Source organism: Aotus nancymaae, unplaced genomic scaffold, assembly GCF_030222135.1.
Source record: "Aotus nancymaae isolate 86718 unplaced genomic scaffold, 86718_ANA_hifiasm-v0.15.2.pri h1tg000041l, whole genome shotgun sequence".
NCBI lineage: Eukaryota > Metazoa > Chordata > Mammalia > Primates > Aotidae > Aotus > Aotus nancymaae.
This window is the reverse complement of record NW_026988455.1, coordinates 38,503,859-38,520,897: the sequence shown is the minus strand read 5'-3', so window position 1 is coordinate 38,520,897 and position 17,039 is coordinate 38,503,859. Positions and strand designations below refer to the sequence as shown.

At 37.9% G+C, this 17,039-nt stretch overlaps 2 protein-coding genes across 15 annotated transcripts in view; one reads left to right on the top strand and one right to left on the bottom strand.

The window, feature by feature from the left end:
- Window positions 1-17,039, bottom strand: part of TRPM6 (transient receptor potential cation channel subfamily M member 6) — a 247,770-nt gene that overhangs the window by 20,703 nt on the left and 210,028 nt on the right. For 10 of the 13 annotated variants that reach the window (XR_010337031.1, XR_010337032.1, XR_010337033.1 and 7 more), the window contains one exon: window positions 1,673-1,789. The exons of the other annotated variants lie outside the window; for them this stretch is intronic. The gene's annotated coding sequence lies outside the window, so the exon portion shown is untranslated. The remainder of the gene's footprint in view (window positions 1-1,672; window positions 1,790-17,039) is intronic. 13 annotated transcript variants of the gene reach the window in all.
- Window positions 1-17,039, top strand: part of RORB (RAR related orphan receptor B) — a 196,166-nt gene that overhangs the window by 162,775 nt on the left and 16,352 nt on the right. For both annotated transcript variants that reach the window (XM_012454157.2, XM_064361643.1), the window contains exons 5-9: window positions 1,699-1,820; window positions 3,228-3,360; window positions 6,178-6,285; window positions 8,636-8,746; window positions 12,634-12,746. In XM_012454157.2, the coding sequence (XP_012309580.1) occupies window positions 1,699-1,820; window positions 3,228-3,360; window positions 6,178-6,285; window positions 8,636-8,746; window positions 12,634-12,746 (587 nt within the window). The remainder of the gene's footprint in view (window positions 1-1,698; window positions 1,821-3,227; window positions 3,361-6,177; window positions 6,286-8,635; window positions 8,747-12,633; window positions 12,747-17,039) is intronic.

The following is a 17,039-nucleotide window of genomic DNA, read 5'->3' as shown; positions in this document are numbered from 1 at the left end:
TGATGAACCATGACATACCAATCTATTTTAATATGATGGATAGAGTAATTTTTACCTTTCTATACCACAGGAGAATGTTCAATAAAACTTTGAATATAGGATTTTTTAAAGAAAAGATTTTGTAATCAAAATCATAAGCAGTGCAAGCCTAGAAATGCCAATGTTGAATCCAATAGAGTAGAACTATCATCAGAAGTTAGCATTTGGTAGCATCTTCTACATATATCACTTCATTTTGATTGAAAAACTCTACTAAATATTGAAATACCTTCCTTCAGTAAGACGATTGCAGAATTAAATATCTCCACTGAATTTTATTTCCACTGGAGTCATCATATTGCTCCTCTGATGAGAAGCTATGTAGACTGTCCTAAAAAGGATAACTGTGGCTACCATTTATTCAGTGTCTCCAATGTGCCAGGCGATGGCCAATAGGAGATTTTTATTTAGAAAATTTATTAGAAGGTTGAATTTACATTTTTGTCTCTACATTACTAAAATTTGATTTACTTTGCACCCTATATACCAGAAGCTCAGTGAGATAAAAGGAGACACCCAAATGCTGCTTTGAGGGCTGTCCTGGAGAAACGGGGCTGGCCATTTAGAAAGAACAGAACTTACATTTGAAATGGAACAACCTGAAATACAAGAAAAATTTCATTTCTGTATGACCCAAGAGCAGGTATTGGGAAGATTTGGTCATATTCATTCCACTTGCATCCCACATACAGAAATCCTGAATAGTTTGGTTTTCTAAGTCATCACCTTCTCCATGTGTTCAACTAGCAGGTGGGATTATAAGGGACCTCATTCTAGTTCTAGCCACCTTCCGGGGACTCACAGCAGGCTTTTCTTAAGGAGAGCTCTTATGTCTGGTTCTATTGCTCAACTTTCCTGCCTCCAAACTCATAATGATTGGTATTTAAGATACAATATGAAATTCAACTCAATTAGGATAAACTGCCCAAAAAGACCAATTGTGTTTGCTACTAAGTTTTGTGAATATAATCATTTTGTCATTTTTAAACTTTCTGTAAAAGAAAAAGTTTATTATATAAAAAAATTTAAAAGGAGAATATAATGGTCCCTATGACCCAATTCCAATCATTATCAACTCATGAGCCAGTATTTTATTGTGTATACCACCTCTTATTATTAATTACATCAGATATTTACATTGCCCCAAAGTCAAATCTACAAACATAGTATTATCAGAAAATTTCATTTCTTTCCTTGTCCCTGCATTCTATTCCCTATTTCCTCTTTACTCAGCCTTTTTTAAAAAGTTTATTGTTTAATGTTTCCTTTAAAAAAAATTTATATTTTAATTACTCCTTTCTGAGATAAATGATAGGGTTCTAGTGATTTTCAAAATATTTTAAAGTATTTGGAATGCAAATATTAAGACTGTTAGTTGACTTTCAAGCCAAAAAGCAAGAAATATTATAATTTTCTATCTTTTTTATAAATAAATACTTTTGAATGGTTTACAACTTGTAAAACCCCTAAGCTGTGATCAAAAATATCTGGGGAAAGCAGTAAATTTTGATTAAAATCCTGACAACTGAAAAAAGGCAATAAAGAGTTTGTCTGAAGATTTTAAGATAGATAGCAAAGGCATTCTCATAGTACACATTGAAACCTAATGAGCAGAGTGATTTTATTCACAAACCTTTGAATTGATATCTTTTCTCACAGATCGAATTGCACAGAACATCATTAAGTCCCATTTGGAGACATGTCAATATACCATGGAAGAGCTGCACCAGCTGGCATGGCAGACCCACACCTATGAAGAAATTAAAGCGTATCAAAGCAAGGTACTCTGGAAACCATGAGAACCTTTTTCTGTGATTACCCTATGTCTGTCTTGCTCAAGCTCAGCACTATTGGCATGTTGTGCTGGGCAATTCTTTTCTATAAGGGCATCCTGTAAATTATACGATACTTACCAGCATCCCTGGCTCTACCCACTAGATGTGGTATCACCCTCACCCACATTTGTGACAACCAGAAATGTCTCCAGATACTGCCAACTGTTCCAAGGAGGCAAAACTCCCCTGATTGAAAACCACTGCCCTATTTGAGTGACTACAGAGAGTGTGCCTTCATCAAATGATTTTAGGACATCTCTTGGTGACTTCTTGGGTCAAGGCAAGAAGCAGGAGCAATGTAGTAATCATAGCAGTTGTAATCATCACAAACTTACACAACAAATATATGGAAACAAAACTTTCTAAATTTTTTTCTTGCCCTACATGTTAAAAAGAATCCAAAAAAAGGGGCAACTCATCCCAAAAGATTATTATTACATTATGTTATTTCTTTGGGTTTATTGAAGAAGTTTTTAAGAGGAATTTATTGTTGTTTTCCAGGAGTCACATTATGTTACTTTGGGATAGAGATTCCTAATTATAAGATCTACCAGTAGATGGAATTTTAATAACATATGTAAATGTGTGTGTATCTAAATAAATGTTTACAATATGCTGATTTTTCTCCACCAGAACAATTAAATCTTAGTACTTTCCTATAAATAGGGAAACAAAGGTATTGTGTCTGTATGGTCAATAAAAAGTAGAATTAACACATATAGATTTATGTTTCTCATTTCAGAAAATAATCCAAGGACTAAAATATATTTGGGGCATTCTATTTAACTTAGGAAAATGATTTGATTTGATGTAATGCCTTTTTCCTCAGAACTCTTTTTATACCAAAAAACAATTTCTGTAGGTCTGAAAAAAAAGACACACATAAAAATATTACAAATTTAGTGTCCATCAAGTACCCATTAAAATGATGTCATGGAAGCCTGTGAATGAAATTGCTATCCCTCAATGCAAAGCTTTGTTTTTTATATTAATAGTATGTGAAGATAGATTTGTTATTTTCTTTACAAACTCAGGCTTTGTTTAAGTGAGGAGGAAGAAAGAGAAGAAAAAATAGTAAAGCAAATAACAAAGCTATCCTACATTCTATAAACAATGTTGCTATTATTTTCACCTCAGTACTTTGATAATGGTGGTATATTGAGGTCCAAACAGGTCAAAATATTATCAAGGGGAAAAAGATAAAAGTAGTACCCTCCTCTTTTAAAGGAAACACGTAAATTACTTCCTTGGGCCCCAAGTGACAGGTAAGCACCAGTAAGGCAAACCTGAATGTTCTGTTGACTCTCCATAAGTTGTTTCCCCCACTTACATCCTGTGTCTTCTCTCTTGAAGTCCAGGGAAGCACTGTGGCAACAATGTGCCATCCAGATCACTCACGCCATCCAATACGTGGTGGAGTTTGCAAAACGGATAACAGGCTTCATGGAGCTCTGTCAAAATGATCAAATTCTACTTCTGAAGTCAGGTAAGCAAGAATATTCATGGGGGGCCTATTTCAGACAAGGATGTGGTTGGCCCTTAGCACTGTGTTGGTTCTAGAAAATCCTCCTTCCAATATGCAGCTCGTTTTTACCACCCACATTGTCAGCCAACTCCCAAAGGAAACTCTCAGTAATAAAAATGCCCTGATACTCATTCAGTTCCCCTTTGAAGTCAAATACAATTTTGCTTATTGAAAGTGGAGCTATTAATTGCGGAGGTTGAGATACCCAGCTTGACAGGCAGTGCAAGTAATTAGCGTGTCAAGGTGGCTGAATTGCTGAGCCGGCGCTAAAACGTACTCCTTGCCTTCTGTGAAGGGAAAAAAATGCAGGCTAGCTGAGTTCTGCCTCTGTGGTCATTTCCAATCATTTTAATGAGGATAGCCTGCAGCCAGTACACACCAGGAGAAACTCCACAGTACTCTAATCTTTCCCCACCCTTCCCTCGCACACTCTCTGACACACACAATCGCTTTGGAAGTAGCTCAAGAAACTCTGCATATGATTGATTTTGCAGATGTTATTACCAACAGGAAAAAGAAATTATTTGTCTTTCTTGGGCCCCTTTGAAAATGGAAAATAAGAACCGTGATGGTGTTTATGCAAATTTTCATGGTCCTAGGCCATGGTAATAACAATAAAATACTCATATATAAAATAGCAAACATATATGTTTATGTTTCCCTATGACATCTCAAGTAGTCTTGTGAGATCTATATTATTATTTCCATCTTACAGAGGAGGAGGAAAAGAGTCAGAGAAGTGAAGAGCTATGTTCAATATTACAAAACCAGTACATGGCAAAGTTGGGATTTAACTTGGGCCAAATATAACCATTATTCTAAGATACTGCTCTTTCTTTACCAAATGATGCAAGTTTATGAAAACCTTGACTGAAGTGCCAAACTGATGTACTAGTCATCTAAACCACTGTAAAATTTAATTACAACAACAAAAAAAATCATTTCTTTCACTCTCAAAGCTAAAATTTGGGCAGGGCTCAGCAGGGATGACCTTAACTCTGCTTCATGTGGTATTCACTGAGTCAACTCAACTCAGGGCAGAGGAATCCATTTTCAAATTGGTTCACTCATACAACTGGTGAGTTGTGCTGGTTGACAGCCTGGAGTTTAGTCAGGGATCTGGGCTGGGGGCTTCAGTTCCTCCCCATGTGAGACCCTCCATAGACTGCTTGGACTTGCTCACAGCATAATCACTAGGCTCCAAAAGCTAGCACCCCAAAAGAACAGGACAGAAATGCATAGATTTTTCTAACTTATTTTCAGAAAACACATATTGTTATTTCCATTATTAACCATCAGTCATGAAGGTCAACCTAGATTCAAGGATAGGAGACACGGATTCTACTACTTGATAGGGGAGTGGTAAGGTCCTAGAAAACATATGGGATGGAAAATATTTTTCTGATCCTCTTTAAAAAGTCAAATCTGCCACACTTGATATGTAACCTTGAGCTAAACTCTCTAGATAGCAGTTTCCTCCTTTGTAAAATAAAGAGATGGACTAGAAATAATGAACTCCAAACTTGGAACTGCATCAACAACATCAAAGGAGATTATTGGCAGTTCAGTGACATAGGCACCATGAGTCTTTTGGAATCCAAATCTCCTGGAGGAGAACCCAGTTCATTGTATCTCTAACTAAGACTCAGACATAACCAACCCATGAGCTGATGTTTGGGAACCACTGAGCCATATAATCTTTAACATCTCTACCTGGTGTAAAACTGTTGACTCTAGTACTCTGGTAAAAAAAAGGCGAGGTACTTAATATTTTCAACCCTTGTGTAACTCCTCCATAAATAGAGCTAATAAGCCTGAAATAGTTACTGTAAGGAGCAAACATAAAAATGAATGTAAGAGGCCAAAGAAAGTTCCTTCCATTGTGTAGATACTTAATAAATGGTACCCATCTACTGTTTGTGTCAGAAAAGCATTCCTTCAATTGATATTTGCAAATTATTCCCTATGTATAAGTCTCTATTCTAGGTGATATACCAAAGACAAGCAGAGAGAAATCATCAAACATACATATAGCAAAGGAACTAAAACAGAGACATAAAGATAAAGTGGTGCCGTAAGACAGGTACCAAAGTTGTAGGCTAATCACCAGTATGATGCTCTCATGTACATCTGTGGCTGCTGAGTCTGGCTGTTAACTTCAGCTGCACTAAGGGGCAAAAGCCCATTTCTCCAGGAGAAATTATGTAGCAGTATTTCCTCAGGATTAATAATGCTCAAAGGGAAGAACAATGGTAGTAAACAAATTCATTCAATAAATATTTACTAAGCACCTACTATGTGCCAGAAACTTTTCTTGGTCCTGGAGATGCAAGAATGAATACAATAATTATGGCTGCATATCACTGCAGACAAAGTTCCTGCCCTCATTTCATCAATTGTGAATTCAAGAATTGAAACTAGCTTTAATATTAGTCGAAAAATAGAGAGAAATGTATTTTCACAAAGTAATGTCTATGCCCTCCAGCTTAGCCACCTGTAAAGTATATTTTCTCCTTAATTCCTCACATAAGTATCAAGAGTTCTAATATATTAAGTTGGTGCAAATATATCAGGTTTTTGCCATTACATTTAATAGCAAAAACTGCAATTATTTTTCCACCAAACTAATAGTTATTTTTGGGGAAGAAACTTAAAGGATTTCTGTGCGCGTGTCTCTGTGTGTTTTAAAGTTCTTGAAATTCTCTTACCTATATGCAGTAATAACCTCTTTGTTATTGAATATATATGTATATTTTTATTTTTATTTTTTAATCATAGGTTGCTTGGAAGTGGTTTTAGTGAGAATGTGCCGTGCCTTCAACCCATTAAACAACACTGTTCTGTTTGAAGGAAAATATGGAGGGATGCAAATGTTCAAAGCCTTAGGTAAGTTTCCCTTTGATGAGGACACAATTTTATTAGCTACCATCAGTTTCTCCACCTAGATTGAAATCGGTAAATGAAATGCCTTGATTCTTTGATGTGAACCAGTATCTCATTATTCCATAAGAGATGGACCTGGCGAGCTTCTCATTCAGATGAGCCTCTCCTGATCTTGTAACTATGGCCCCCAATACAAAAGAAAGAGAGAACCAAGGGCCCTCCTGAGAACAACTCTACTGAGACATCATTCATTCAGAAATAAGTCAAGGCCCAGTGCAGTGGCTCATGCCTGTAACCCTAGCACTTTCGGAGGCCAGGGGGCACAGATTGCTTGATCCCTGGAGCTCAAGACCAGCATAGGCAACACAGCAAAATCCTGTCTGTACTAAAAATACAAAAATTAGCTGGGTATGGTGGCATGCGACTGTTGTCCCAGCTACTCGGGAGGCTGAGACAGGATAATTACTTGAATCCAGGAGGCAGAGGGTGCAGTGAGCCAAGGTCATGCCACTGCACTCCAGCCTGGCAAGAGAATGAGACTCCATCTCAAAACAAACAAAAAAATACAAAAATTAGCTGGGCATCACCAGGTGCAGTGGCTCACACCTGTAATCCCAGTACTTTGGAGGCTGAGGCAGGTGGATCACTTAAGGTCAGGAGTTCTAGCCCAGTCTGGCCAACATGGTAAAACCCTGTCTCTACCAAAAATACAAAAATTAGCCAGGCGTGGTGGCACACACCTGTAATCCTGGCTACTTGAGAGGCTGAGGAAAGAGAATCACTTAAATGTGGGAAGCTAAGGTTGCAGTGAGCTGAGATCATGCCACTGCACTCCAGCTTGGGTGACACAGCAAGACTCAATCTCAAAAATAAATAAATAAAAATAAAATGATAATAATTAGCCGGGCATGGTGACACACACCTGTAGTCCCAGCTACTTGGGAAGCTGAGCAGGAAGATCACTTGATCCTGGGAGGTTGAGGCTACAGTGAGTCATGTTCACAACCACTGCACTACAGCCTGGGTGACAAAGTGAGACCCTGTTAAAATAAAAAAGAAGAAGAAGAAGAAATAACTAGAGATTGATGCTAAAAGAGCTGGGCTCCATTACAAAACAGTCTTTATAAAATCAGCTTCTTTTGGTCAACTTTCTTGTATATTGTGTAAACCACTGGTCATCCATGGGGGTGACCTCTGATGTTTCTTATGTAAATTTATCATCATGAGTTAAGATACTTAATTAAAAGAGGAGCTCCTCTACTTGTTTCTCACCCATACAGGTTAATTCATGAGGTTCTGGGAGCACAGAGAGCTCATGCCAACCTGTCCGAAATGATTCCAGACCATTCCTGTGGGAAGGCACTAACAGAGTCAGTCTTTGTTTGGAAGTGTTGTGTATCATCACATCTAGTCATCAGTGCATGGCATGGATAGGAAGAACATTAGCAAAGATGGGCTGATGCCAGGAAAGGTTTTAACGATTGATGGTGCCATTTGTTCCATATCCTGCCCACGGACACCAAAGAAGGCCACTGCCCTTTCACCTCTTGTGCTGTTAGCTGATATGGCAGCCAACAAACATCAGGGCTGGCAATGTTTCCCTTCTACAGTTGATACACATCCATGCCATCTCTAAGGCTAGATTTTCAGGAAAGGAGGAAAAGCCTTGGCAAGCAACCTCAGTATATTTCCAGCTTCATCAAATAAACATTTACCAGGGATCAGTGTAGAGCTGCAACATTATTTTGCCAAAATTCACAACAGCTAAGCAACTGACCTATGAGTCATTCATTAGAAGGTAAAAATAACTAAACTTTAGCTCTTCAATCAAATTCCCAAGGAAATTGCTAACCTGAAGTGTATCTCATCTCTGTTCTGCAAGGTATTTCTAACATCTCAGTCTAAAAGCCTGAAATACCCTACATTGCTAGCTTCAAGTGCTACAAAGACTGACAATCCTCAGCCCCTATTGTAATGTTTTTTCTATGAATATTATCCCTATTGTAAAGGATCCCCAAATCACTTATTTCATATTCTTTAATGGGAAGTCGTTTCAAATTTATAAGAATATAATCAGATTACAGATTCCCAGACAGATGTCACACTGCTCACACACCAAGTCTGCTTGCTCGTCATTGGTAATGTTAACTTTGATGGCCTGGCCAAGATGTTGCCCAATTTTCTTATTTTTGATGAGTATCAAATTACTATTTATAATTAGAAACTTAAAAATATATTTTCTAGAAGTCTAGTGTGCACTTCCTTGAATAGCTTATTGATTATGAGAATTTTCTTACTCTTGACCCGTTTCAAGTTCAAGTATTTTTCTTCAATTTTCCTTCTTCCTTTATAGGTTCTGATGACCTAGTGAATGAAGCATTTGACTTTGCAAAGAATTTGTGTTCCTTGCAGCTGACCGAGGAGGAGATCGCTTTGTTCTCATCTGCTGTTCTGATATCTCCAGGTAGGGCAGTCTCAGTTCTCTTACCTTTTTTAAAAACTTGGCTTTATTATTTTTAACATCGATGACACCTGCCTAAGCCAAAGTGTTCAGGATAAACTTTAACAGAACTGTGTATTTTTTACCAAGCTTTTGATATTTTTGGACAATGCAAAGAGAAGTAGCCTCAAGTTTATTAAAATGACCAATTTTGGCCCAAGCACAAGAGTAGAGCATAGGGTAGGGATCATTCCTGATTGAGATAAGCAGAATCGTTCCTTAACAAATAAAGGAAGACAAATAGTGGCCTGAGTTACAGCCAAGTTCTATTTTTGACTTTAAGAATAAAGTACATAGAAAATAAATGTCCAGTTGGATGACATGCAGTAGAAATGTACCTAAATGAAAGATCCAGAACGGGGACCTACATAAGGAAAAGAAACACTTTCTACTCTCTAGATACACTTTCTACTTTTTAAATACCTTTTATGTTGGCATCTTTGCCCAAATTCATGTTAGTGTGCTCACTCCAGACAAATGCTGGTATTTTCTTAGCAATGCATTTGACCTTGAACAATGCAGGGGTTGGAGTACCAACCACCTACATGCAGTCAAAAATCTGCATGTAAATTTTGACTCTGAAAAATCTCACTAATAGCCTACTATTGACAGGAAGCCTTGCTGATAACATAAACAGTCCATTGACACATATTTTGCATGCTAAATGTATTGTATACTGTATTCTTACAATAAAGTAAGCCAAAGAAAACGTTACTAAGAAAATTATAAGCAAGAGAAAACAGATCTCCTGTTCATTAAGTGGAAGTGGATCATCATAAAGGTCTTTATCCTGGTCATCTTCATGCTGAGTAGGCTGAGGAAAAGGAGGAAGAGTAGGGTTTGGTCTCACCATCCCAAGGTGGCAGAAACAGAAGGAAAATTTTCATATAAATGAACCTATGTAGTTCAAACCCATGTTGTAGAAGGTTCAAGTGTATCAGGCGCTTTGAAAAAAGATGAGGATGGCAGAGGGGAAAATGACTCATACTGAAGGCTGCCCAGTAGAAGAGGAAGAACTTCAGACATGAAGGTGGACATTCTGGTACCAGCTCTGTGGCCATTTATCTGCGTAATATTAAACATTTGACCCCTCAGAGCCCCAGTTTCCTCATCTATAAAATAAGAGGATTGGACTCCATAATAACTAAGACATCTACTAGCTTTAAAATGCACTAAAATGCCAAGTTTTCAAACGATTCAGGGTGTGACAATATTTATGGATAGAACTATAATGAGTAAAATACTGTTTAAAAGTATATGCCAGGCCAGGTGCAGTGGCTCACACCTGTAATCCCAACACTTTAGGAGTCGGAGGCCGGCGGATCATCTGAGGTCAGGAGTTTGAGACCAGCCTGGCCAACAAGGTGAAACACTGTCTCTACTAAAAACATAAAAATTAGCCGGGTATGATGGTGGGTGCCTATAATTCCAGCTCCTTGGGAAGCTGAGGCAAGAGAATCACTTGAACCCAGGAGCAGAGGTTGCAGTGAGCTGAGATCATGCCGTTGCACTTCAGGCTGGGCAACAAGAGCGAAGCTCTGCCTCAAAAAAAAAGTATATGCCAGCTTAAAATAGAATAATAAATAATATAATCATAATAATATAACAACAATAATATAAAACACACGGCTCTCTAGCCAGAATGAGAATTCAGTTACTTACTCAATTGTTGTTTGGTTACATTTTGGGCTAATGGATAACAGCATCACCAACAGTTCCCTATAGAAAGAAAAATAAATTCCTGCCTAATTTTTAAGGTCAAGAGACTCATTCCATCTGTTACCCATTTATTTGTAGAGACCAGATCTCTTGTTATATATGTTCTACCATATTTTTCAATGAAGCTGGAAGAAATTAATCTTAACCTGTGATCTAAGATTACATATCATAATTTTAACATGTCATTGTAGCTATATTTTCCAATAATACCAATGTCTACAGTTTTTACCTGTTTGGCTTTATTATTCCTAATATGATTCTTGATAGTCTTATCAGGGTATTTTTAATTTGCTACCGTTTTTTATTTAACCACTTTATCAAAAATGGAAATTAGTTATCACATAGAGTGTTTTTACTAACAGTTTCTTTTATGGCTCTGTCTAAAATCAAGCTGTTCCTCTAGGTCTTTTTTTTTTAAACCCTAGAAAGTTTCCCAGGCTTGGAAGCACAAAGATAGAAGGAAGAAGTAACAAGAAATACTTTTATCTGTTAGCAGCCACATGCCAAATAATTTTCCTTCTACCATTTTCTCATTGCATTTGATCATTTCCATTGTGAATAGTTCAATAGAAGACTAAATCTAAGCCTGTGGATCTATGGATGAGAGAGATGGTTTCTCTCTGGTTCCTGCTTGCTCAAAGGAAGCATTAGAGTCACTCTTCTCTTTGGGTATATTTGTGGCAAGTCAGTAAATTTTAAGCACCAAATATTTAAGATACGAAATATTAAATACGAATGATCTGTGAAAATGATCACCCTAGAAGAAAAGCTAGCCTGTTCCTTCTGAGTTAGAAATCAGCTGAGCTGTTTGGCCTTTTTCTAGGAAAAAAAAAAAAAAAAAACATACTGTCACCATTAAATTCTGAGACATCTGGAAGCATGCAATTTGGTTTACTCTATCTAGTGGGGACTCTTCCAGTGCTGCTAGCAGACCCACACTGAAAGGCTTCACGAACTCCAAATACCTCATTTGCCACTCTGGCTTAGTGCCATATTCAAAAAGAGAGGGAAGACGGATTCCAGCCTATGTAGGCTCCATCTCCTGCCAGACCACCCCCTATTCTTTCTCCAGGGTCCTGACATAAAAGCCACTGTTTATTCAGCTCCAAAGAGCTTAGGGAAGGGAGAAGGAGGGGAACTTAATGTATTCTGATTGACAATTGTCACTGAAAGCTTTTGTACTCACTTACGTAAGGGTTTGCTTAACTGTTGGCTAGACTTGTCTTCATCCTGTCTAGGATTACAGAATCGAGTTTCTCACCTGACCTGAACTGTGTTCAGGAAGATCATGTTCAAGTTCTTTTCCATGAGTATTTGTTCAGCATTTGAAGATTTGGGGTTTCTCGTCAATAAAGGTCCAACCTAAGTTATTGATGCTGGGCTGAATTTTGTCACCAGGATGTATAATAAATCTTCTAGGAAGGAAGGAGAGCATGAAGGAGAGATTGAAGGAGAGAGGGCTTGAGAGAAGGAAAGAAGTATGGGGGGGGGAGAAAAAGAGAGGAAGAAAGGAGGGAGGAAGGAAAGAAGGGAGAGAGGGTCTGAGGGAGGGAGAAACAGAGGAGGAAAGGGAGGAAGGAAAGGAGGGATTATCCTATTCACCATTTAAAAATTCAATATAAGAAAATAGAACTTAGAAGTGAATTTTTGAAACTGATTTGTGTTTATGCTATATAAATTCTAACATAGCTTCAGCTTTATATCTGATGAGAGAATAAGCTGAGAAAAGGAAAAGGGATCCTGAACACCAAAAATATTCCTGTGATTTTCTTCACTTCTATAATTCTTCTTCACAAATCGCTAACTTCTACTTTGAAAGAAAACCTAAGCATATGTCCAAAGCAAAGAGTGAGAGATGTAAATTGTCACAGACAATAAGAAACAGAGAAGCTGATTATCTGAACCATTGTGTCCTTTCCTCCAAACTGATTTCCTGTGTCATAATATTGTGCATTCCTGTCATCACGGTATTGCCTATGAAATACTTATGTTTTATGTAAATAATGACATGTCTTCAGAAGCAACTTATAACTAAGTAATATGAAATGAGTCTGAAACTTGGCACATATATATGTGGGTGAAGCAAAACAGAGTTGATGTTCCCTCCACTTATCCACTCTTTCTTTCATCAGACCGAGCCTGGCTTATAGAACCAAGGAAGGTCCAGAAGCTTCAGGAAAAAATTTATTTTGCACTTCAACATGTGATTCAGAAGAATCACCTGGATGATGAGACCTTGGCAAAGGTAGGTCCCCAGATCACAGAGCCACCACCACCAAAAGAGAGCGCAGTGAGTGAAAGGGCTTGCTTATAAATCAAGGGAAATTTCTCAGCAGCAACGGCTTCTGAAAGTTACCAAAGACTGCATAAATTTTAAGGTATGCAATTTAAAAGTGAATTGTAATCTCCTGCAAGAAGGTCTTTCTTCTAGAGCGATGATATTGACAGATCTGAACCCGAGGTTCAGGAAGACAAATGAAAGAAGCCAAGGGTATTTCATCAGAACAAACACTCAAAGCGAGGAAACAAGTCTTCAAAAGTCATATGTATAGAAAGAGAGGGCTTTGTGCCAGTTCAGGAGCCAGGTCTTAGAGATCTAAGTTCAAAGTAGATAAATTTTTATTCAAAATAGGAGAAAAGCATCAAATGATGAGAATTGTTGCACAGAGGGGTGGACTACTGTGTAAAGCAGTGAGCTCTGTGTCATGTCACATTCTAGTAGACACTACCTAGTCACTTCTCAGGTATGTTATAAATGACAGTCCTACCCAGAGTGCAAGATTAGACTGATGACTTGTAAATTTCACTTCAATGCTAATCTCTTCATGCAAGACTTGCCCTGAGGTTCTTTCAAAATGGGGAAGTTTCCCTGGAGCAAAATGTATGCAACATGCCATCAATTTCTTGATTCAGCTTAATTAAAAACTATCTTTAATAAGAGCACTGAAAAAAATTGTTTACCAAAGTAAAATAATCACAGAAGGAAAAGGTAATTCTCAATGATTGATATTCAGCATTATTTTATATCTTAAAGTATCTTTGATTTCTCAAGAACTGAAATTTTTGGGCAGCCAGAATTATCTTAGATGTTAAAGTATCTTTAATTTCTTAAGAACTAGAATATTTTAGAGGGTAAGAAATTAAGAAATTGAGCTTAATCTTGGTTAAAGATCATAGGAATCCTACTCTTTATATTTTTATCATTAAAACCTTCCCACTCTGCCCTTGAAGTTCTTTGTTTCAAAAAGGGGGATGGTAAAGATTCTATTTGGAGATACCATCAGATTTTACTTTGCACATACAGAGTACTGCTATAAAAAACCTCCATGAGTTAAATATGCTGCTTCATTATGGTAACATTTTGTTAAAATTAACGCATCACTAGCAAGAACATTTCCACATTATAGAGCAATAGTTCTCTTTGACATAACTTTTCATTTATTAGGTGGTCAAGGACAAATCACCTACTCTCTACACCTGCTTTCTCCCAGTCAATAGCAGAACTTCAACATGCTTTCAGATTCACTGGGCAGGAAAGACAATAATGTAAATATATGCATGTGTCTGTATAGTTGCTTGGTAGCATATATGCATAAATACATCTTGTTAATTAATGTGGAGGGATGTTTTCTGCATTTGGGATCTCCTGAAGACTTTTGTCCCCATATTTACCATCCTAAAATTAAAATCTTGAAAAAACATGAAGTTAGATGAAAATTCTTGCTTTTCTGCTTGCTTGGGAGGTTTGTCTGCTTATGTGAAAACCATGGTCTCATCATCTATAAAATGAAGATTACAATTTCTTCTCCTGTACAGATGTGTTGTGATGTTCAAATGAAATTCTAACACGTTGTGAAATTGTGATTATTACTCCCCTAGGAGGATAAAATATTTATGCTTGCACCACTGTCTACCTCCCACTTCCTTGGTTATGATTTGAGGTACATGAGGTAGGAAGAAGACAGAAATTGAAGAACAAAAAGTATTTGATGGCAAGAAAGAAAATTACATCGACTGTAGATCAGCTTAACTTCCCTTTCTCCATCTTTAGTTGGAAAAGTACCCAATTCAGTTCTTGTTGATAGGCAATGTTGCAAAGCTGAGAAAACATTAGAAGAGAATGATTTCTTGGATAAAACTCACTAGAACCAGGTTACAAAGCATTGCTTCTATAGGCCATGTGCAGATACTGGGTTTTTGTGTTGCCCCGTTCTTGTAACAGTCATCATTTTAATAGGATGTTAACTGAAGTAATGTGGACTGACCATGAAAATGAATCAGAACTGAATTTTCATTTATCACAGCTCTGATCTCTGTGGCTTCAGAGAAGTCACTCCACGTGTCTAAGTCTCACATTTGTCCACTATCAAATGCTGGAGGGTCAGTAGTATGGAGTGAGACCCATTAGCACCTAACTGCCTTAACACCTGGCAAAATGTACCATGACTGTCTAGGATGCCCTCTCATCAAATTCCCCAAAAGGAATATTTTATTTAAATGCGAGAGAAACTGTTTCATCCCACCATGGAGTCTTCTTATCTTTTCAGAAATGCTCCTTATGCCATCGTAGTCATGGAGCTCTTCTGCCTTCCGTAATATCTCTAAAACAGTGAAGGTCATTCTTAATATTTGATATTCATAGACTCCCTTGGAGAGTCTATGAATAGGTTGTGAAAGTCTCTAAAAAAAATGCACATGTGCCCAAAATGTTGTGTTGAAGCTCAGGGGCTCCGATCAAATCTCCAGTAAGTAGAGGGTACATCTGCCTTCTGTGACATGTGCATAAGATTATTTCTACCACTGACCCGTAGCGGTATTAACCCTGAATAAGTGGCAACACACATCAGGTTAGAGATACAGGGCTCATACACAATCATTGAACTTCACATCCTGCAAGAGCAATCTCCAACACACTTTCTATATGCCTACTTCCTGAAATTAAAGTTCAGATAGCAGTGCCTTCTACTTTCGGCCAAATTTTAACCTTGGAAGGTTTGAAAATTCAGGGATTATGTACCCATTAACCAGAAGATTTCAATCCCCATGTGTTAACCTGTGTTTTGGTATGGAGGGAGAAGTTAGTTAGTTAGGAAAAAAAAATCCTATTAAAGAATCTAGTTTCCTCTCCTCATCAGCATAATGATGATACAAAGCATATTTATAACAAATCGTGAAAGCCACCCGCTAGCTGAGTGTCCCTGGACATGCAACTTTAATTCTCTGTGCCTCAGTTTCCTCATTTGTATGACGTCACTAAAGATATACCAATATCATATGGCTATTTTGAGAACTAAATGAGATAAAATATAAGTAAGCTGCCCAGTCCATAATAGGTAATATGTAAGTAATGTTATTGTGTTGTAGCTGTTGTTGTTGACAGAAAAAAAATTGTTTCAGCAGAGAAATTTTTATCTAAGAGATGGCATATTTGAGCTAATCACTGATAGGTAAAAATTATTTCAAAAGATGGACGTTGGGAAGTTGGAGAAGTGCAGGATGGCATTCCAAGTGATGGGGGCAATGGTATGGAGGTAGGAAAGCATAAGGTACATTCAGGCTATAAATAAAAGTTAGATTTGGCTGGATCCTGGATTTGAGAAGCCAGGAAATGAGATAACACTGGTCACTTTCACTAAAGCTCATGAAAAAAAAAAATACATACATATATATATAAAATAAATATACATATATATTTTTAAGCCCCATATGACTAGAGGAGGCAGCCCATCTGTTCTCTGGGCTTCACTTTTCTTGTCTGGGAAATGAGTAGGTTGGGCTGCATGGTCTTTAAGGTCTCTTCAGTATTGTATTCTTTGACTCCCTAAAGAGAAAAACAAAGGTTCCTCCCGACATCTTGTGTTGCCCTCCAATGTCCAGTCCAGTGTGACTGTTTTAAGGACTTTTTTTTGATATTTTACTGTTATCATAAGTGAAGAAAAAAACTGATTTTGCCAAGTCTTATGGATCCAAATTAGTACTCAGTGCACTATGGTCATTTAGTTTAAAATGATATTCCAGCCTCGTAGCTGCAAAGCAAACAATGTGTTCAGAGCCCAGGTCCAGAGGTCAGCGTGCCTGTCAGGCTTCCAGGAAGAGCTCCATGACTTGTGCTTTGGATGATGCCATGACTCACTTTAAGAGGTTTACTTCCTCAGGGAAGACTGCTGTGGGGATTAGGAACCTGTGATACTCTTTCCCCACTCAGCTGAGAATAGCAGGGCCATTGCAGATAGAAGAGAGAGGGTGAGAGATAGGGCAGCGAATGTTTGAACTGTAAAGACTGTTGATGCTTCCATTCTAGGGTTTTCTCTATTAAAGTCACTGAGTCTGCCATTCTTGTTGCCCTGACCAGAGGTGCAGAGGGTGGAGGATAAGGCCAGTCCAGCTGGGGCCAGGCTGTGGCGGTATGCTCAAGGCCAAGGCCAAAGCTTGGATCTGTGCTGTTTTGCTCATATCTTGTCCTCAGATGCATGCATCCAGCCCTTTCCCAAACGCAGCCTCCAGGTCAGGCCCATAGCTGGAGGCTTGCCTTATGTTG